Source organism: Festucalex cinctus, chromosome 21 (genome assembly GCF_051991245.1).
Source record: "Festucalex cinctus isolate MCC-2025b chromosome 21, RoL_Fcin_1.0, whole genome shotgun sequence".
NCBI lineage: Eukaryota > Metazoa > Chordata > Actinopteri > Syngnathiformes > Syngnathidae > Festucalex > Festucalex cinctus.
Window position 1 is genome coordinate 3,092,879 of NC_135431.1, and position 21,666 is coordinate 3,114,544.

At 40.6% G+C, this 21,666-nt stretch overlaps 2 protein-coding genes across 16 annotated transcripts in view; both read right to left on the reverse strand.

Moving 5' to 3' along the window:
* aldh8a1 (aldehyde dehydrogenase 8 family, member A1) overlaps positions 1 to 1,928 on the reverse strand; it is a 13,759-nt gene extending 11,831 nt beyond the window's left edge. For 2 of the 4 annotated variants that reach the window (XR_013281181.1, XM_077510615.1), the window contains exons 1-2: positions 1,447 to 1,928; positions 31 to 178 (exon numbers count right to left, since the gene is read on the reverse strand). Coding sequence is in view for 2 of the 4 variants with exons in the window: in XM_077510615.1 (XP_077366741.1) it covers positions 31 to 178; positions 1,447 to 1,593 (295 nt within the window). In the remaining 2 variants the exon portion in view is untranslated. The remainder of the gene's footprint in view (positions 1 to 30; positions 179 to 1,446) is intronic. The other 2 variants (XR_013281180.1, XM_077510614.1) reach the window with 2 other exon arrangements.
* Positions 1,929 to 2,834: 906 nt separating this feature from the next.
* Positions 2,835 to 21,666, reverse strand: part of hbs1l (HBS1-like translational GTPase) — a 45,405-nt gene continuing 26,573 nt past the window's right edge. For 8 of the 12 annotated variants that reach the window (XM_077510608.1, XM_077510606.1, XM_077510605.1 and 5 more), the window contains 16 exons: positions 21,306 to 21,437; positions 20,760 to 20,987; positions 11,438 to 11,546; positions 10,963 to 11,225; positions 9,600 to 9,765; positions 8,873 to 8,990; positions 7,484 to 7,630; positions 7,136 to 7,210; positions 6,919 to 7,036; positions 5,792 to 5,860; positions 5,597 to 5,701; positions 5,395 to 5,485; positions 5,212 to 5,320; positions 4,429 to 4,529; positions 4,132 to 4,276; positions 2,835 to 3,329 (listed from right to left, as the gene is read on the reverse strand). In XM_077510608.1, the coding sequence (XP_077366734.1) occupies positions 3,318 to 3,329; positions 4,132 to 4,276; positions 4,429 to 4,529; positions 5,212 to 5,320; positions 5,395 to 5,485; positions 5,597 to 5,701; positions 5,792 to 5,860; positions 6,919 to 7,036; positions 7,136 to 7,210; positions 7,484 to 7,630; positions 8,873 to 8,990; positions 9,600 to 9,765; positions 10,963 to 11,225; positions 11,438 to 11,546; positions 20,760 to 20,987; positions 21,306 to 21,348 (1,899 nt within the window). In that variant the 5' untranslated portion in view covers positions 21,349 to 21,437 and the 3' untranslated portion in view covers positions 2,835 to 3,317. The other 4 variants (XM_077510602.1, XM_077510603.1, XM_077510612.1 and 1 more) reach the window with 4 other exon arrangements.

Sequence of the window (21,666 nt, forward strand, 5' to 3'; positions counted from 1 at the left end):
ATATAAATGAAAATAATGGGCTGTGCTCACCTTGGTCTTTGGACTCCGCCTGCGCCAACTCCTCCAGGTGGGCCTCAATCAGGTCGGCCATCTTGTTGAGGACCTGAGCCCTCTGCTCTGGACTGCGAGCGGCCCAGCCCGGGAAGGCCTCTTTGGCCGCAGCTACCGCCGCCTCCACCTGCCCAACACGTTTGGAACAAGTGCCGCTGAACTCAAGACACATTTTGACTATATTGCGTCCTTGGTGACAAAATGAGCACCAAACCTATCACATTATTTTTATTTCATGGGGTTTTGAAAAGTTTGTTTCTAGCTTTTTCCTTTTTTTTTTTTTAAGTAATCACCAGTAGAGCCGGACAAAAATATTTTTGAAAAATGTGCAAAAAGAAACATCAAATTTGACACTTTTGTGACATCCCAATCTCTAAAACAGCAAAAAGAAGTCTGAGAAAGGGCTACTACATCTACTGAAATTCAAATCGAATTTGCTTCTCCCTCCCACTGCTCGCTGAATCAGTGGAGGCTGGTTTATCTATCCTTCCCTTCTTTAGTCTTTCCTCTGGTCTCTTGAGAGCTCCCTAATCTGTTGGAATTTCGAAGTTTCTGGGGTTGGTGAAAGATTCTGGTTTTGTCACCATGTGGGTGGCGTCTGATTGGTGCTGGATTTTACTTTGATTCATCTTTCTTTCCTTTGATCTTTCCTCTGGTTCTGCCGACCTTCTGAACTTCAAGCATAACTCTGGCGAAACTGGGATTTTTTATTAGGTTTCAGGTGAATTAATGAGCACAAATTCACACGCACGCACACAAATGAGCACATAAAAAGAGAGCAATATGTTAAATCTTTAAGACTGCCAAATGAACAATTCTGAGCTCTCAAAAAAAAAAAAAAAAAAAAACTGAGAAAGGGCAGTTGATAGCAAAATAACATTTGATTTCCAGATATACATCTAAGAAGTGCATCATTTCACTCCATCAAGATTAGATTCAAGCCCAAAATTGATCTGGCACTAATCTCAAATCCAAAGTGACACACTGGCGCCATCTAGTGGCAATCCAGTCTTTAATGACCCTTAACAACTTGCATGTTTTTGGAATGTAGGAGGAAGCTGGAGGGCCAGCTGAAAAAAAAACAACAACTTTGCAAGCACACTAAGATGAACTTCCAGGTTTTGTTTCGGTCCCGCACGGTCCACCAGAGCAGAGATTTGAAGCCTTAAATGTGAAGCAAAGAGTCTTTTAAGTTTCGAGTCTTGCATGTGAGTGCGTTTAATTATTAACTCGCCTGTGGAATCTCCAAAGAGCAAAGGTTCTTGTCATATTTTTGGTGTTAGGGTTTTGGTGTCTTTTTAGAAGGTTCTCCACAATAAAAACTCGAGATCAAGCCTGATCCGATTAGAAAGTGATGCACAAAAAAAAAAAAAAACGTTAATGGATCAACATTACCTCTTGTTGGCCACTGTCGGGCACTTTGCAGTACACTTGCCCCGTGGACGGGTCGTACGAGTCGATGTGACTCCGGCACGGGACAAACTTGCCTCCGATGAAGTTCTCCAGGACCAAAAACGTGCTCGCCTCCATGCTGCTTTGCATACCTGATGATTAAAAAGTGCAAAAAAAAGGGACCCAAAAAAATGGAGAATTGAATCTGTCAGCGTCTAAATGGATCCCAGTTGGACTACACAGCGCTGACACAAATGTGCACAGGAAGTGCGTGTGTGCGTTTGGTGTGTTGCTTCATACCTGTGGTGCCAAAATAATCTGCTGAAAACAAATCTACATGCACAATAATAAATTTTGCAAAGAAAGACATTTGAAATAACGAGAATCAGAATGATGTCACGCTTCAGAAATACTTTTAGAATTGAATTGAGAATTACAAAATAATTAATATTCATTCTTAATTAAGAATAAAGCTTAGAATTGAATGTGAAACGACAAACTTGCAAAACAGAAGAAATTTCTTTTAGAAAATTGAGAAGTTGCAATGACATTGAAAAACAGAACATTTTAAAAAACCTATTTGAAAGAGTCAAATTAAAATATTTTTTAAATGTCTGAATATTGTTTTCAAATGTTTTCCGGCGTCTAAATAATTTTCTGTACTTTTCAAAGCCAAAATTGAATCCGTGATCATTAATAACAGCAGAAATTTAAATCCAATTTGTGTAGTGCCAAAAAAAAAAAAAAAAAAAAGTAACAGAATATATGAATAATATGAAATATAAAAAACCCTCATTGCAAAATGTATTTTCTTTTACTCTCAGGGGAAACCTGCCATGACTAATCTCAACCACACACATACACATAATTAAGAGGCCGGATCATCAATGCCCGTATTTGTTTTTCCCCCCCAAATAAAGCCCGGAGCGACAAAGTGTCACAAAGCAAACTATTTGCTGATGAGTTATCGTAAGACAACACAGTAATCAACATTAACATTCAAATGAAATGACTCTGGCGCGACATGAAAGATATTTTCAATCCATTTCCACACATTGGCTCATTATCAGTGCACCGTAGTAAATTTGACTCAATGTTTACTCACTTACTCCTGTGTTAACGTTTCCAACAAATTAAGTTACCATTCATAGCTAAAAAAAAAAATAAAAAAAAATACATTGCTTGTTCAAAAGTCTTTTTTTTTTTTTTTTTATGGCAATGTTGGGCACATTTAATACTTTTAGTAGCAGTTTTTTGTTTTTTTTTGTTTTTTTTAATCTATGGTCATGATTTTGGGTTGCTTGCATCTCAAAGTTAACAGCAGCTAAAACTAAAAATAGTTTTAGCTACATTCATAACTGTCGTTTTTCAAACAAAACAAGTCAAAACCATTTGCTGAGCATTTTTTTTCTTTTATCTTCATCTCATCAACCTTCTTTAAAAGCCACACGATTCCACATGCAACTCAACGCGTGCGTCTTGAACACAACCAAACATTTGCTCCATAGCCAAATCCTTCCGACTCAAATTAAAGTTCGCCATTTCAGTTCAAAAGCAACATAAATAATATTTCGATGCGGGATTGGTTTGTTCTCGTAAGGCTCCACCACCAGCGCAGGTTGTGCGCCGCTTCAATTTGCTCCATTTCAATATTTTGAACAAACAAACCGTCAATCCGAGGAGAACGACAGCGTCATTAACCGCTGCGTGCCCGACTTAACGCGTGGACATCGGGCGAGTCTTTCATGTGGAGGTTTGGACGTCGCCGGCTTGTTCGGGCTTGCAACCGTGCGATTGGTTGATCGGGCCAGTCGGGTGAGGCCGGATTGGTGGGAGGGAGGGACGCCACGCTACGACGCTGATGGAAACCGCCTTCATTCTTTGATCTGGAGTCAACAAGAAAAGATGGCAATGAGATGGTCGGACAAGTTGAACACCAAACAATTCAGGACGCTGCTTCGTTTGGATTTCTCCTAATTCATAATAATAACTCAAATGTGGTCCAAGCGGGGTTTGAACCCAGGTTTCTCCATGGGGGAAGCAGTTGCTCTAATGACTGAGCTAACTTGCTTTGTTCAAATTCAATGGCTAATGGCGTATGTATTCTAAAAATAGCCATCTGATGAAAGTCAACGTACATTTAATCATTTCAGTTGCCAATTGATTTATTTGCAATGTACAGTCGGGGGTGGGATTCAAACCCGGGACCTCCTGGACAATACATTTAACAGTATCAGAGAGCTAGTAATGATGATCAGTTGTATGTATGGAAGTGGGCGTGGAAAGTGGGACTTAGAAAAAGTTCAACGTGTGTCCCACTGAAAATGAATGGGGAGTTGATATTTCACGTTAAATTGTGCTAATGCTGTATGTAATGTGGAATCAGACCATATATACCTCGGAAGGCGTGAAGTTTTGAGCAAGCAAGTTGTTGTTGTTTCTTGGCAAAAAAGTGCGGAGAATAAAAATCCGAATAACATATGTGGGATGTTTTCAACATTCGCTACAATATCTCCCAAAAAAATAAAAAATAAATTAAATCATCCCAAGGAAGATATCGAAAAAATATGATATATTACCTTAGTCCATATGTTGAAAGGAATTATTGCTTCAATTCACTGCGACATTTTACAGTTATTCCACACCTGGCTCAATCCACCTGAAATAAGGCATCAGGTGCTTGGATACCTCAGTGACGACGCCCGCAGCGATGGTGGAGCCCACGTAGCGCAGCATGAAGCGACCCAGCTCCTTGAAGTCTTTGTAGAGCTCCAACGCCACGGGCCTCTGCGTCTGAATCTCCACGATGGCGTTCATGCCTTTGCCCAGACACCTTTTGACAGCAAGACGTTTTTGTTTTTTTTGTTTTTTATGTTTTTTATTTTTATTATTTTTTATTGTGTGCATATATTATATTCTACCTTTTTTTTTTAAATTACATTATTTATTTTTAAATTATTAGATTTATTTCGGAGCAACACTCACTTTGGTTTCTTCTTGAGGACCTCGCCGCTGCTCTTGTGCAAAACGCTTATCAGTTTCGTAATGGTGGCCGGCTCGCTCACGGTCCCGTAATGCAACAAGACCTGCAAGCACACAATTAAAAATACGATGAAGTAACACATACACAAGTCCGAATTGGTCTTTGGTTTCCAGCGTGACATGAGTATGCATGTTTATAGCTGCTCAGGATTTCCCAAACGTTATATTAAATCCCTGTTTTTAGAGGGGGAAAATAAAATGCAATATTGTCAAAACTACAATTTTGGGTTAATCTTAAGAACAATATTGTACATTTAGTTGCTGCTGCAGTCACTATTTGTGTTGCTTTACAACTTCATACTGATTATCACCACTGGCGATGCTGTCTGTTAGCTGGTCTATGGAGTTTTTTTTGCATTATGTGTTAGCATTAGGCTAGCAGAAGGCAAAGTTGTGTGCTTTTCACTATTCAAGTGCACTCCATATACGACAATTATTTGCTTTGAATTATTTTACGCCTTAATTAAATAAATATATACTATGTTCCGGAGAAAAATTGACCTTTTAAACTAAAGGGGAAAAAAAAAAAGAATGTATTCATGGAATAATACATATATATTCATTAAAAAAAAACTAATAACAGTATCTCCATCCATCCATTTTCTGTACATCTTATCCTGAATCGGGTCGTAGATGTGCTGGAGTTGATCCCAGCTGACATTGTGCAAGAGGCCCAAGAGGCCAGCATCCAGTTTGAGAACCCCCGACTTCAAATAGCGTGCTTACCGGGAAGCCTTTTGTGATGGGAACCTCAAAATTGAAGAGTAAAAGTCGCGCCCTGAATCGGGTACAAACTCGGATGGGTTCTTTGGGGTCACAGAAGACGCAGCCCACACTGGAAGATGTTAAACATGATCAATGAAAACAAAAAATAACAAAGACAAAAAAAACAAAATGGAGTCCATTTACTTGATCTTGATGATGTCCATGCCGGTTACCGTCAGGCTGACGTGATCACCGGCCGCAGCCCAATCCAAAGGGGCGTCGTGCAGCGTGATTCCTGAGAGACGTTCCGTCACGCAGCGACCACACGATGGCAGTGTTAATCCCAACAATGCCCGCAGTCATTTCAGTACGGCCTTATTATTTTGTCATGGACATTTTCAGATACCTTTGACTAGACAGGTCTCATTGGGGGGCATGGCCAGCAGTTTCTCTCCAGTCTGAATATAACCGGCCTCGATCTTGCCAGTGATGCAGAAGCCCGAGCCCTGGTCTGGATGGAGAACGCCAGCAGTGACGTGAAATGAGAAAAAGGGGTTGGGTTGACACAGATACATACGTTGAAACGAGTCGGCAATTTTACCTTTAAAGACGTCAGACACGCACAGACGGAAAGGTTTGTCCACAGAGCGCTGCGGAGGCCTGAAGCCATCTTGGGAGGAAAAGCAGACAAACCAACTTGGAGGATTGTAAAGTTAAGACTTGTTGCTAATCACAATTTCTGACCCAAGGCCCCATACACGTCTTACATATGAAAAAATAAATGTAATCAAGACGAGTGATATGTTTTTTTCCAGGCCGATACTGATACGATTATTAGTAATCAAAGAGACTGATAACCGATAATACAAGCCAATATTAATTTGTAGTAAAAGAGAAAATATAAGCGTCAAAAAAAAAAAAAAGAGCGCTAAATTAAAAACTAAGTAAATAGTTCCCTAAAGTTTTCTAACTGTAAATAAAGTTTTCCAAAATTTCTTAATTTATTTATTTAATTTTTAAAAATAGAAAGTGTATGGAGTTTCCAGTGTCCACATATTTTATTTTATTTTTTATAAAGTGAAAGTTAAATTAATCCATAAATGAAAAGTTCGCTGGACCTCACTGAGCAATAAATGCATATGAAATTTATGTATTAAATTTAGTGCTAATTTGGGGTTTTCATCACAGTTTATAAAAGGTTAAAAATTATTAATTAAAAATTATCCGAATATGTTTGACAGGTCTTTGCGACAAGTAAAAACTGTCCGTGAACATCTCACCTAACCCTAAATTTGCTACGTTCGCAAGCATTCACTGCTTAGCTTTATTGACGTAAATATTTGGCATTTTGACAAATATCGGCACCGATAATCGGCCGGGCAGATAATCGACCTATCCCTCATAAATACATTTGTAGGATTGGAAGAAGAAAGTTGGAAGGGGCGTGTCACGATTCTGCCATCGTGCTATTTTTTCAGTTTTGATACAGCATCATTACAACCTGTTAGCCTGTTATGAGAACTCAGAATTACAACAAACTCATTAGGTAACTAGATGAATAATGCAGAGTTGTTTTTTTTTACCATGGGATCTGCGTGTGAAACACAACAAAAGGGAAACACGCCCAAAAATGTTCACATTTTAATCTGGCAGAATTCCAGATTAGCATCGAGCTGAAAGTGAAAGAAGACAGGCTTGATTTTTGACTTATTTTCATCCCTGCATTACCAATCTGCTCCAGCAGGCTGAGACCCGAATACCAAGAGGTGAGCTCCGACACCGTACTCCTCGCGCTGAGGTTCTCTCCCGACAGGCCGCTGGTGGGGATGTAGAAAACGTCCGAGTCCTGGGGGTGATTAAAAGATGAATAAATCAATAAACCCAACATTAGCTCACATGCTAACAAGGAGCTGCGCCTGACGACGACGAGCGCAGCTCAACCAACCTTGAAGCCAGCCTGCTTGAGGAAGTGGCCGAGTTTGGACGTGATTTCCTGGAAGCGCTCCTGTTGCCAATTCACCTGCGGAGACGCAACACAGTTAAGCGACAACAGGGTGCCACCAATTCAAACGCGGGAACATGAATTTAAAAGGAAGTTGAGTGATGTTAAAAAGGAGTTTGGACTACATTCCGCCATGTGGCGATCACTGGGCGGGCCACGCAAGTCGAGACATGCAAGTGGCCGGACCAGCTAGTAAGAACAAATGGGAGAGGCGCGGCTTTATTCTGCGTTGTTTGCGGGAAAACACATCATCCGACTTGGAGTCACTTCGAGTGGTGTCGGCGTTCTGACCTGGTCCATCTTGTTGACCGCCACGGCCAGCTGAGTGACGCCGAGCGAGCGCACCAACAGGGCGTGTTCCCTGGTCTGGCCGCCCGCCTCGAAGCCCGCCTCGAAGCCCCCTCGACTGGCGTCCACCACCAGCACGGCCACGTCTGCCTGAGGAGCGCAACCGCATGCAATTTTGACGTTCACGTGTATTGGAGAAATAATTGTCAACAGTTTCCTTCTGGAATGGCAAAAAAATGTGATGAGGGGTGTCAGGAGATTTAATTTTTTTTTAATCGTAATTAATCACATGACTTCAATAGTTATCTCACGATTAATTGCACATTTTATACATGTTCTAAATGTACAACAAAATATTTTTTCTCAGTTTTCCATACCCTTGTTAACGTAAGTGGAAAAAAAAACTACTAGAAATATGGTTGCATCTTTTAGTCATTAATACAGTAATTTCATAATAATTCACAAACCTGATGTAAAATTGAAAAGATGTAAAAAAAAACAAGTGTGATATTGATTTGTATTGAGGTCATTTTTCTGCCACTAGATGGCATAATTGCTATGTAAGACACTGGTGACAGCTCAGTGCATTTTTATTTTCATATTAAGAGTGATCTAATCTTTAACATGAATGTGTGAAATTCTGCACATTTTAAAAACTAATCTACAACTTGACCCCAGTCTCCACAAATATATGCATTATTATTACTGCTAAATTTTGACATGGACGTGTCTGCTGCATTGTGACTGGAATTCTCCCAGTGCAGGCTTTCCAAGTAAGGAGGGGTCATTAATTATTGATTGACTAATTAATTATTAAGTCATTAATCGTGCATTTAAAAAAAAAAATAGTGGCGTTAAAGGAACTTGAAATAAACTCAAAATTATCAAAATAATTTTGATACCCCTAATTGTGACATTTAGACTATATCTTAAAAACCCATGGACCAAGGATAGAGCTTTGTGGAACACCGCTAGGTTTACAATGTTGTTCTGTTGCTACAACAGAACAAATTTGCATATCATCTGAACACCCAACGCAGTAGTCAAGTCAAAGTTACAGTAAATATTTGTAGGAAAAACACTTCTGAATTACAGCTTAGCATTTTATACATCTTGTCATGGAATTCGCAAGTGGTTTTGAATGACAATTTTCTCACGCAAACCTGTTGCATGTCACGAAAAAAGGTGATCGCACTTTTTCGAGTGAGGGACAGTCATATGGTAAAAAGAGAAATGACGCAAGGTGCCGCCGAACGCACCTTGAATGAGCAACACCCAAAAACCACAAGCCTGGAGGAGGCGCAAGGAGGTGTGGGGGACGTTTGAGTCGTACCCCCGCCAAGTGGTTTTGTTTGAAAAAGGAAGCCGGAGGAAGGGAGGAGGTGGCATTACCTGGGCAGCTCCGGTGATCATGTTGGGGATGAAGTCTTTGTGTCCGGGCGCGTCCATCAGCGTCACCACCTTTGACTTGGTCTCAAACTTGGTCATGCCCACATCCATTGTGACGCCTCTGCAGTCAAACACACGCTTTCTTTTTCAGTCAAAAAAAATAAAAATAAATTAAAAAAAAAATCTTGCACGGTAAATGCATTCAGTGTGTATATATATATATATATATATATATATATATATATATATATATATATATATATATATATATATACAAAAAAAAACACTCAAAATGTAAAGAAATATTATTTAAATACTGTATGTGTTTTCAAGTAAAAGGAAAAAATTCTGTGGAGTTTGAAAATTAACCAATAATAACCATTCCACATTTGATACTTCCAAAAAAAATAAAAAATAAAAAATAAAAAAAGATCGCCCATTCTAATTGGTAATATCTGCCAAAACAAATACCCATTCCACGTAATCATACCCATTAAAAATACCAATCCGTTCTCCATTCTAATTCGGTTGAAAATTAATGACCTGTTCATGATCAGCATTACATGTGAATGTGTATGATAACTTAACAATATATGAACTGGACAGTACGTATTTAAATACATTTTAATGAAAACATTTTACAAATGTAAATAAAAAGAAAAATCTTTTTTTTTTTTTTTTTTTTTTTTTTTAATTCAGATTTTTAATCCGGCCTGAGATGGACGCGTACCTGTCCCGCTCCTCGCCGGTTTCATCCAGCACCCAGGCGTAGGCGAAGGACGCCTTGCCCGCCTTCTTGGACTCGCTTTCGTACTTGTGCATGGTGCGCTTGTTGACGTTGCCCAGCAGATAGAGCAGGTGGCCCATCAGCGTGCTCTTCCCCGCGTCGACGTGACCTGCGCAAGTCGGATAAGACAGACACGGCATGAAGACAAAAGAGACGGACGGCTTCGGCGGGGTGTGGGACGGCGGAAAAGATGGGAGAGGAAGACTGCGACGGGAGTGATAAAGCAGGTAGAGGGGTCGGGGGTAGATGATAAGAGATGGCCAAAAGGAAGCTGGAGATGTGACAAGGAAAGTTGCAAAATTGGAGATACGAAGACGGACAGATAAGTGGATGTTAGACAAACTGACAACTTGTGAAACTACTGACTCACTTCTTTTCTTAATGTAACAGGCCGGGTAGTTTGCAAAGAACGCACACTCAAAACAAATGCAGCTGCAGTAATCCCCTACTAGAGTATGAATTAAAAAAAAAAAAAAAAAAAAAAGTGTTGTTTAGAGTCGGGATAGACCAATTATCGGCACCGATATTCCGCATTTTGAAAAATATCGGCATTGGCCATTTTGAAGAATCATATGGCTGATAATGGACCCATTTTTTTTTTTAAGTGTTAACTTCAGGGAACTAATTTAAATGTAAACTAAAAAAAAAGTTATTTTAATTTTTGTCGACCCTGGGAACTCTGCACCTTTTTGTTTTTGTTTGAAATTAAAACTAAGCTAAGCAAAAATTTAATACTTTGGATATTTAGAAATTTTGTTTTGACTTTATTTTGTGTAGAAAACAATTGTTTTTAATTTAACTTTTGAAAACATGCTACTGCTCCTGGGAAATCCCAGAACTTGTTAGATTTTAAAAAAAGACGTCTATTGACTAAGATTTAAAAAATAAAAATAAAAATAAAAATAAAAAAACTAACCCGAGAAGTTGCTCAATAAACATATGCTTTAAAATAAAAAAATAATAATAATAAGAGCTGGAGTTTGTATTTTTTCCAAATTTTGATGCTAATATTTTCCCTTTTTAGTGAAAATGAATAACGGCTCCAAATATCGGTTATCGACACCCTTCACTACTAATAAATTGGTATTGGTCCCGAAAAAAACCCATATCGGTCTATCTCTAGTTTACAGTAGTTACTCTATTTTTAATAGCAACCACATCACGTCACTATTTTTGTTATCCATTGATTTTACTCTTCTCTACTTAAGCAACAAGTCGCAAATTGGCACAAGTTCTATAAAAGCCCCCCCCCCCCAAAAAAAACCCATTAAATGTATCCCACTCCAAAGTGCGCATCAGCTCGTACCTATGACCACTAAATTGAGCAGAGGTTTCCCTCCTTGTCTCTTCTCCAATTCGGCCTTCACGTCAATGGCCTGCCGGGCCTTTCCGCCCGAGCGTCCGGGAGTGGGAACGGCGGCGGCGGCGGCCAGCTCGTCCTCGTTCGAACCCCTAGACGGCGTTTCGGGTCGTTTGGGCGTGGCCTCGCCGGCGCCGGACATTGCCGTGGTGTTTTCGGGGCTGTTGCCTCGCCGCGCCACGGCGGCGATGACGCCGTTATCCCCGCTGCTGAGGATCGCAAAAACAGAGAAGGCGAATCGTCACGACGGGAGTCCCAAATGAACGGCGCCCGGTCTGTTGGGACCGCTACAGAATGGAACGGATGCCGGTTAAAAAAACAAAACAAACATCACAGTCCATTGAGAGCTAACACAAGCATCAGTGGCTTGTGGGGGTGCACCTAATCTTGTGACTCGTACAGGTGTGCGGATGTTGGGTACCTGGGAACATCGAAGCCCATGGTCTGCTTCTTGCCAGAGACGGTCATGCGGGCCACTTTGGGTACGACTTCACAGTCCAGTTTATTGTTTGAGACGTCTCTGCTTTTAGCTACGAGGAACACAAGAAGGCGGATTGTACACTCTCGTTCACATTCAATATAACCAACAAGAAAATTAGTTGAGCAAAATTCTCATCACTTTTTTTACTCATTTTTCATGACCAGGATTTTTCTGGTGTCTATGACACGTATAAGTTTTGCGTTCACCATGAAAAAAAATTGTGATCATTTTGCATTGACAATGCAAAACAAATAAAGTGTAAGAGTATTTGTAACCATCTGCATACCCTCTTCTGAGAAAAAAGATGAATAGATTAACAACTAGCTCATACAAAAAAAAAAAAAAAAAGCTTTGTCATCCCAGTCCCGAATGGCCGACCGTGCAAGTCATACTGAGCTGCGACTGATTCATTTAGGACCGTAAGGTTGCGCACTGTCGGTGTTACTTCCTGGCTCGCAAAGGGTTAATCTCTCAAGTGGCTGTTGCGTCCTGTTTTAGAGCAGAAGCATGACAAAACGCTTTGCACAACTTCAATCTCGAAAACCACACCACACAGACGACAAATGGTCAATTTTCTCTCTGTCGTTTTTGAAAGGAAAATGCACATTTTGTTCATTCCTATTTTAAATTGTTCTGGGTAATAAGCTGCGCCTTGGCAGAAATGTGACATGACACAATTATGACTTGACTCAGCACAAAGAAGGGAAAGTCCTTCTGGTGTTTGAAGCAAAAAGTGGACAGATTGAGTCCGGCCGTACTGATTAATCCCCAAACGCAATTCGGTCAGTCTGCTCACAATCACAATGACGCACGCGGCCAGTTTAAATTGGGATCGCAAGTTTGCGTACGACGGCGCAGTCGAGTACCCAAATCGCGCGGCGGAGCGGAACCGTTACTTCCAAATGTTTGAAGAAACAAACATCTACTTAAGCAAACGAACACGTCGTGCTTTGCCATCAAAAATAAAAGGCGGCCTGCCAGATAGTTGTAGCTTCAGCGAGCCAAAAGATGAAGTCATGTTGACATGATTTCTTTTTTTTTTTTTTTTTAAATAATTGGTTTGAGTGGAACTTCTTGGTTTGTTGATGTTTCGGATTACGCTACAACCGCCGAGCGCATTTCTACAAAATAACAGTGGCGTGCAATTAAATGTTGGCGCGCATCCACTTCAATTGTGTCAACAGCCATCCGACAAAGACGCAAGGCTACATTTTCACTCTCGACATGCCACGGTACCACTTTACGAAAGCGCGGGACTGCCGATCTTCTGCAAACGTTTTTGACTGGCAAATACGGTCAAACGTATTTACTGTAAACACATTCGAACGTACTTGCAAACACGTTAGAACATACAAAATATATTCAAATGTACTCGTAGGCTAAATGCTACAAACATAGCATATTTTCCCATAATGCCATGGAGTCAATACCCCGTTGCATTATGGGTAAAAATGCTGAACCTCGCTCATGCAATGCACTAAATCATGAAAGTTACAAATTAACAATGTTTTGTACTTAATTTTCAAAAGTATTAGTATAATGTGGGCCAAATGGTTCAAACTAAAGTTTTTCTTTTCTATTCTGGCATGCACAAGTAATACCCTGTGGCATTATGGGAAAATATGCTATGGGAAAATAACGTACTAGCCATTAAAAAATGTTTATTCCACATTGGCTGTTCCACGCTTCCACGGCATGTTTTCCATTATTCGTTGTTATCAATCAACCTAACTTTATTTCATAAAATGCAACTCAAGGTGCTAAACAATTAAAACATCCATAATACAATAAAAAGAAAAAACACCCCCAATAAAACATGGTGAGGCACAGAGAAACCATGTGAGGAAAGGGGCCCAGAAAACACGGGCGTTAAAAACTAAAAGACAACAAAATATTAAAGGTTACAAGCTAAAATAAAACAAAACAAAAAAAGGTAAAAACAAAGCTAAAAGACAATATGATAAAAAGGAACTGGGAACTAAGAAAGGAAATAAAAGGGGTTAAAAAGATCCATTTAAATGGCAAACTAAAAAAAACAAAGTGTCTCTTGAGCCTCAACAAGTCACTTGAATTGTTGTTTGGCCTTGGTGGAGGTCTGCGCTCTCAGGCTAGTCTCGTTTCTTTTGTGAGTGGGCCCGAGGGCAGCCCTGACATCAGGGCGGCCTGAGCTCAACTACAAACAACAAATCGGCTTCTGAGGCTTGGGAGCAGGATCTCGCAGTGAGCCAGTCATCCTTTTACAAGTGGGCCCCCGGGGCCTAACTGAGCACAGGATACGAGGAGGTGGCCCAGGATATGCAAATATCACCCCCCCCGCCGCCCCGTCAGAACACACACGAGGCTCAAGTCAAATAAGAAAGAAACGCTGGCAGTGGGTGATGAGGGGGGTTGACATGGGTCCAAAAGGGCTACGCAAGTCAGCAGTGTCAAGACACGACATTTTCATGATCCGCGTCAGCCTAGGCTAACCAGCTTCAACTGCTTTTGTGCTAATCACGCTATGATAGATACTATTACTAGTCGATATCGCCACGGGCAGCCAGAGACGAAGGCTTCATCCGTCAATGGAGTTCATTACTAGTTAAGAGCGATCCCAACCACATTCAAATGTGTGCCACTCGGGCGACATCCTGGTTAGTCACGTCGTCGTGCTTGATGTGATGCGCAGCTCCCCATGTTTAACCCTGAACAAGTCATTTACATATCTTCCCTCATTATTTGCCCCAAAGATGAAAAATGTCAGACTCTCAAAAACTTGAAAGCTATATTATACTTTACAAAAACAGCATGAAACCATAACAAAATAAAAGGTAAAGAATTGAAAAGAGTGTGCATCATGATTTAATGCCACAATCCAGTTCATTGTGCTGCAGACATACGAGTTATATTTACCAATCCCTTGATTGTATCAAGTCTGAGCGATATGAGAACATTTATGAATTACTGTCGACTCTTGTATAAGTGGAAGTGAATTTGGGTTTGTTTTGTTGAGCTTTGTATTCATTGTTTTGTATTTGAAAGTGTGAAATGAGTAATAAAAAAAAATATAAAAAAAAAATAAAAAATTCTGCTACTACTTCTTCTTCCACTACTTGTTCTGTTTCATCAGAAGTTATGAAAATATTTTAACATTGAAAAGTTCCTTTGCTCTACTTTAAGACCAAATAAAATGGATTGTAAAATGAAAAAATAAAAAAATAAATACTTCTCCTACTACTACTTCTTCTTCTACTACTACTATTTCTGCTACAACTACTATTTCTTCTTCTTCTACTACTATTTCTTCTTCTTCTTCTACTACTATTTCTTCTTCTTCTACTACTACTATTTCTTCTTCTTCTACTACTACTATTTCTACTACTACTCTTTCTACTACAACTACTATTTATTCTTCTTCTACTACTATTTCTACTACAACTACTATTTCTTCTTCTTCTACTACCATTTCTACGACTACTCTTTCTACTACAACTACTGTTTCTTCTTCTTCTACTACTATTTCTTCTTCTTCTACACTACTACTACTACTACTTCTACGGATTGCAACCTGTTGGTTATTAGTTTCAGTTAAATACAATCATACAAATCTTAGTGTACATGTACAAGTTTACTGATTATTTTCTAAATTTGATTTAAAAAAAAGAAGAAGGAATAATCGACTTACAGATTCTTATGGGGATTAATCTGTATCAAATCGCATCGAATCGTGACCTATTAATCGTGATACGGATCGAATCGCCAGATACTAGGCAATTCACACACACTACTACAACTACTACTACTACTGCAAATGACTCGGTAAGATGCCGTGATAGTAAATACCCATTTCTTCTCAAACCATGACTACTGATGCTAACTGTTAGCATGTCAATGTTTGTCAGCATTAAGCTAAGCAGACTTTCCTAAGGCAAAGCTGTGGTTGCTTTAAATACACAAGGTGTCATTCTGTTTGACGTTTAGTTTGATAGTAAACCTCAACTGGGAGTGTCTTTAAGAAGCTTAAGGCCTTTTTTTTTTTTTTTTTTTCCTTGCATCTCAAGTTTGTGCTTGCACAGCAAAAGATAAAATTCGCCGAATGACGGCTCGTATCAATAAACTCCGGTCATTGCATGCATTTTATATATTTTCTTTAACCCCTTTTCCCAGAAAATACATTTGAAGGCGTATTTGGCACCGACTGGGAGAAACATTGATTTTGTAGAGTCAGACAAAAACAAATTGGATGAAAACCATTTGAAATGCCATTTCTGATTCCACATTAATCTTAAACTAATGTTAGCATGTGGCACATGTGTGACCATCAAACTGAAACTAGTCGACACATTTGCGCAACGTGCGACCCTGCGCTCGCGCACGACACCCAAATCGATTTGATCTGTCAACGCCGTCGCCGAAGCTGTGAAGCCTGAGAGACGCGACGAGATTGAGAGTTTCCAACGTAGGTGTCGTGTCGTGTTGTTGAAACGCGGCGCGAGATGGTCGGCAGCTGAACGCAGCGAGCCCATGTGCGCCTGCGGTGACATTTGCTCCCCAAGCGCGGCATCCTGCTCGAAACCCACGCACTCGCTCGCCTTCAAAAGACGTCGCCGGACATAAGGTGCTCACTCAGCACCTGCGTAGCTCGAAGACGGCTGAGATCCCTCATAGAAATACAGCGTTGCCTTGAGATAAGAGCAACTCAATCGGTCACTAACAACAAGCAGGAGTTTGGCAGGTTGTAAAGAGTTCTTCCAAAAAAGATGCTTAAGGATGTTTAGAGCAACTAACTTACAGCTGCAGCTTACTCGCAAGCTAAACATTTAAAACAACTATATAACTTTACTTTTATGTCAACAAGTTTAATGCTAAACAGGGTTATGGATATGGTTTTGGATTTTTCATTGTAGTTTTTTTTAAATCAGTTTTTAAGGCAAGCTTGTAACAGCAAAGTTTTTTCAATAGTAGTTTTAGTCAATTTTTTAGTTTTTGTTAACTATAACGTTGACGCTAACGCATTTTGGGAAATGCCATGCACGAGCTAACAAATAGCATCTATGTGACAGTCCAGTAATTACTAGGCTGGTTATCGATTTGAAGTACCGGGTACAGTATATATATATATATATATATATATATATATATATATATATATATATATATATTAAAATCGAATTGTCTCTGTGTGCCCTGCGATTGGCTGGCAAACCAGTTCAGGGTGTCCCCCGCCTACTGCCCAAAAAGCCAGCAGAGATAGGCTCCAGCACCCCCCCGCGACCCTTGTGAGGAATAAGCGGTCAAAAAAAATGGATGGATAGTCATTGAAAATTCAAATTTCATTGAGAACTTTCAATGACTATTCAATCAATATGAAATATGAATATGGTTACTTTAACTCTGTGTTGCTTAAAAAAAAAAAAAAGACCTCTGAAACTTTTACATGTTTTACAGAACATGTGAGAGATTACATCTCATGAACAACTTTGTTAAAAGTCAAGGTCAACTAAAACTAAAGGTCACTAAAATATGCAGCAATCTTCTAAATGATTGCCAGTTTGGAATCCTGTTTTTTTTTGTTTTTTTTTTGTTTTGTTTTTTAAAGGTTTCAAATTAAGCCATGATGGTCCTTTTTTGTCCAAAAATATTAAAATTTGGGAGGCCGTAGCTCAAAAACACCTGCTATGTTTGACCTAAAATTTGAGATTTAGTGTTGCAAGATCACAATCAAAAAGTACACCAAGATTGATTCAATTCAAAATATGCTTGGTTACAATTTTTTGATTTTTGGGGGGGATAATTTGGCAAGGAACAACCGGAAACCGCAAAATCTTTGCTCACAGGTTATCATACCATTAGGATATGGCTACTCACAGGCATATATTCTTTATCCTCTGCAAAAAAATGATTAATATTACTGCGGTTCACGGAGTCACTTAATAGTAGTTGCAAAACTCTTCATTTGTATCTATGATTTTATTGCCCCAATGGTAAAGTTGCGCAAACAAGGAGCCGCAAAGATGGGGAGAAAAAAAAGGTAGGCTGGAAGGGATGAATGTTTTTCCATTCATTTCAACTGGCATCACAAGACATTTCCAAACTCTTCCAAAGGTTACACGGGAGAAACCGGCTCGACTGGTTTTGCGCCCTAATTATCAATCCTTTTCCTGGGGCGGGCTCATCCGTGTTTGACGGCCTTGGGGTCCTGCGCACCTGCACGGGTGGGGGTTCAAAATTCAAACACTGGCCCCTGACTGCATTTCAACAAGAGGAAGAAAATGACTCGCGTATCTTGAACATCAGCCCATATTTTCTCAGCCTGCCTCAAAAGTACAGATAAAGAGTCCATGGTCGTCATTCACTCAGACATGATTCAAATCAAAAACCTCATCATGACTCATGCTACAAATGGAAGAAAAAAAAAAAAAAAAAAAAAGAAAAAAGAGCTTTTCACAATGCTAGATGCATACATTAAGGATTAAAAATCATCATTCAAATCAGAATGACTACTTCTGCAAACAGCTAGCTGGGAATATAGTCAATATGGTAATGAACATTTGTTTGATCAAAAGGTAAAAGAATGTGTCACCAAGCCTTTAATCTAAATGGGCAGAGAAGCTCAAACATTAGTCATATTTCAATCAAGCTTTATTTCAAAATGAACACGTTAACCTCAGGCAGCTTGTGGCGACACACCCACTTAAAACACGTTTCTCTCATTAGTATTCCTTTAAGTCAATTCTACGTCATTGATAATGCTGATTTGGGGTTATTATTCCGAGTTAAAAAAAAAAGAAAAAAAAGGTGTCTGTGCGTGACACGCTCGTTCATGAGAAAAACTCCAGGTGTCATTTGAACCCCCCCCCCTCAAAAAAAAAAAAGGTTGTCTCTCCCATGATGTCAAACCCAAGCAGCAGTAAACCATCAGCCTGGTTAGCTGATCCAGATCCAAAAGCTGCACCTGCACCAACATCAACTTTTTGGTTCTCAAGGTGGGGCTTCCCAAGCCCAAAACAAGAAAAGAAGATCATTATTTCAAATATACGAAAACATCGTTCCCGCCATGTTGTGGTTAAAAAGTCAAAAGGCAGAAACAAGCGCAGTTAAAAAAAAACCGAACGTTTTGTTGTTTTTGTTTTAAAACCAAGGAAACATCTTTGTACAAAGAATTAAGAAAAACCTCCATTTATAAAATTTGATAAGACATTCATTTAGCTGCCAGGAAATACTAAACAATTCAGACAACAAAATCAAGTACAGTAGTATCATAAGAATTGTCCGTTGGAAAAAAAAAAAAAAATCTATAAATGCTCAGGTACAAATATTTGATGAGATGTCAGTCTGCTGTCATCCGACTTTTGGTCTCCCTGCTGAAAGCTTTCCTCTGATTGGCCTTGACGATGTCGTCCGGCGAAGGCGTGTCGAAGGCAAACGGGACGATCCGCTCAAGTAGTCCGTGCTGCTCGTCGGCCTCGTGGACAAAGACCGAGCGAGAGCTTCCTGCCTTCTGTGCGACTTTGCCGACGAGCCTTTTTGCTCTCGTGTGGCGCCGGCAGCTCCACAAGGTCAACGTGATGGCAAAGACGGACGGTCGAGCGAAGACGGAAGACTCCGCCCCCGAGGCGAGCGGCTCGGGAGAGGACGGCGTGGGGAATTGGTCAATGTTAGCCATTAGGGCGCTCAAATCAATGTGCCGGTTCGACCTCGTGTTCTCGACTTTGGGGCGGGGCTCGCTTTTGGCGCCGCCTTTCCGAGCGCTTTCCACCAGCGGCGGTTCCGCCGGCGAGCTGATGAAATACTGTGACCCATTTGAGGCTGCTGAGGTTTCGGAGGTCAAACGCGAGGCAGGAAGCGGCTCCGGGAGGCCCGGCGGTCGCTTCGGCGCACCTGCTGCCACCTGATGCGTCAGCGCCAGCTCGGATAGCGACATGACCCCGCTGATGTTTATGTCGCCGTCGTTTGGAAGGCGGTTCACTCGGCTTTGGTGTCGCGACGCCAGCTCGGACAGCGAGAGAGTTGGCGTCGCCTCGCGTGGTTCTCCATCGCCGGAGCGCGAGTCCGTGAAAAGCGGGCAGCGGTTGGAATGCTCATGGATTAAATCAGCCAACGACGGGCTGCCTTTAGGGTGACAAATTGAGACGTTGCTTCCCACAGATTGTGGATTGTTTACGACAGGACCCGGAAATCCGAATCCAGGAGGAGGTGCTGCAGTTTTGACTTCGGGTTGCGTTATGGAGAGGCTACTAAGAGATGTCGAAAGTAGCGACGGAGCTGATGACATATTTAAAGACCCTAACGTGCCCAAAGTCAAATTATTATTAAAAACAAGAGATGGAGCAGCCAAACCGGGCACCGTGCCGCCCACTCCCGTCCGTTCACTTTTGCGTTCGTGTTCAGAAATGAGCTGCGCCAGGCTAACGCCAAGCCCGCCATCATTCGACATTTGACAGCCGGCGAGCGTCGCGAGCGGGGACGCGATGTCGAGCGGGCGGGGCTGCGCGAATATGTCGGGTTTGGGCGCCGCGCCCACCACCATGTCTGACAGAGAAGCAAACGAGTCGGCTCCTTACCTTACAGAAGCCGATTGCAGTTGGCCAAGAGGAGGAAGAAGCACAGTACGACGGAGGAATGCCATCGATCCGGAGGAACACAAGAGGGGGAGAAAAAGAGGCACTTTGTTAAAAAAATTTCGGAAATTCTATACGTTCTTATAAATACTCATTTTTTTTTTTAACTCTACAAAAAAACGAACAAAAAAAACAATCAATTCTACAAAAAAATTATTAAAACACGGGCATAAAAATATTTTTGTAGTTAAACAAATGCTGGTTTACAAAAAAAAACAAAAAAAAAAAAAAAAAACACCAGGACGGTTGAAACATTCCCGTTTCCCCCAACAAACCAATTATTTGACTTTTAGTGCAATCGCTTATTGTAAACAAATGTACATTTACTGCAAATAAATATACATGCTATGCCATAGTCTTGTTCACCACACGGTAGATTGGAATGGATGCTGTAAAGAGTTAAGTGTTCTCAAATGTACGACACAAAATAAATAAATAAATAAATAAATACAACTAAATATAATGTAAAAATTAAATGCAAAAAAAAAATTGTACAAAAAAATACAACTGAACAGCGATTGCGCAGTGATTCTTTCACGTACCACTAGAGGGAGTCCGCTTACAAATAGTTGTACTTGTTTTGAGAATTCTCGAGAGCTCCAAGAAATTACCGTTCACATCACACTTATTCCAGCATTCAAATTGAAAACAACTACAACTACCTTTCTCAATCACGGCCGCCTGCCTGCTCCTTTGCGGTAGCGGCGCTTTCTCCACGTCGGCGACGGTGCTGTTGGGGACGCGGGCCATTTGGGGGCCTTCGGACAGGACCACGTCCAGCGCTCTCTGTGCGTCGAAGCCGCATCTTATGGCCGCCTGGTTCAACACCGAGTCTGGCATCGAGTCGCCCAGCACAGCCCTCATGTGGTCCAGGCAGGAGTAGAGCTTGGCTGCCAGGGAGGCACAGCACAATTTTCGATTTTAATTGATTTTTGTTTTTATTTATTCATTTCTGGGATGCTCTATCCTGATACCAAACAAGCGTTGAATTTTTTTGCTTTCCGAAAAGATTTATTCAGCAATAACCTGCATCCCTTGACATATACTATGAAATGAAGAGCTTCCTCTTGGAAAAACAATCCTCATGGACCATTAACGGAACTATACATAAAAAAATAAAATAAAATAAAAAAATATTATAATAATAATAATAATAATAATAATCAAGACTGCCTGACTGACTCAATTCAGAAAGTGAAGCACGTTACCTTGATCAAGCGGGTCAAGGTTGTGGCTGATGGTGGGGGACATCGGGATATTCTCTTCTTCGTATTCTTCCTCCTCAAGAGGCTCCTCCTTCGGCACTTGCTTCTCTCGACGTGAGTAGATGAACTGATTCGCTGTACAAAAGACAAAAACATATCGCTATCACCATGGGGAATTTTGCTGAAATGGTCTGGAAATTACTTATTTGTAAATAATACTGTTGTTACGTCCATCAATAAATGCCGGTGATGTATAGATAATCCAAATTGATACTACTGGTCAGTCACCACATAGGGAGAGATATCACTTTAACAAATGATTTACAATGCAGTCTTAATTCTTGGCATCAGCTGGCAAAAAAAC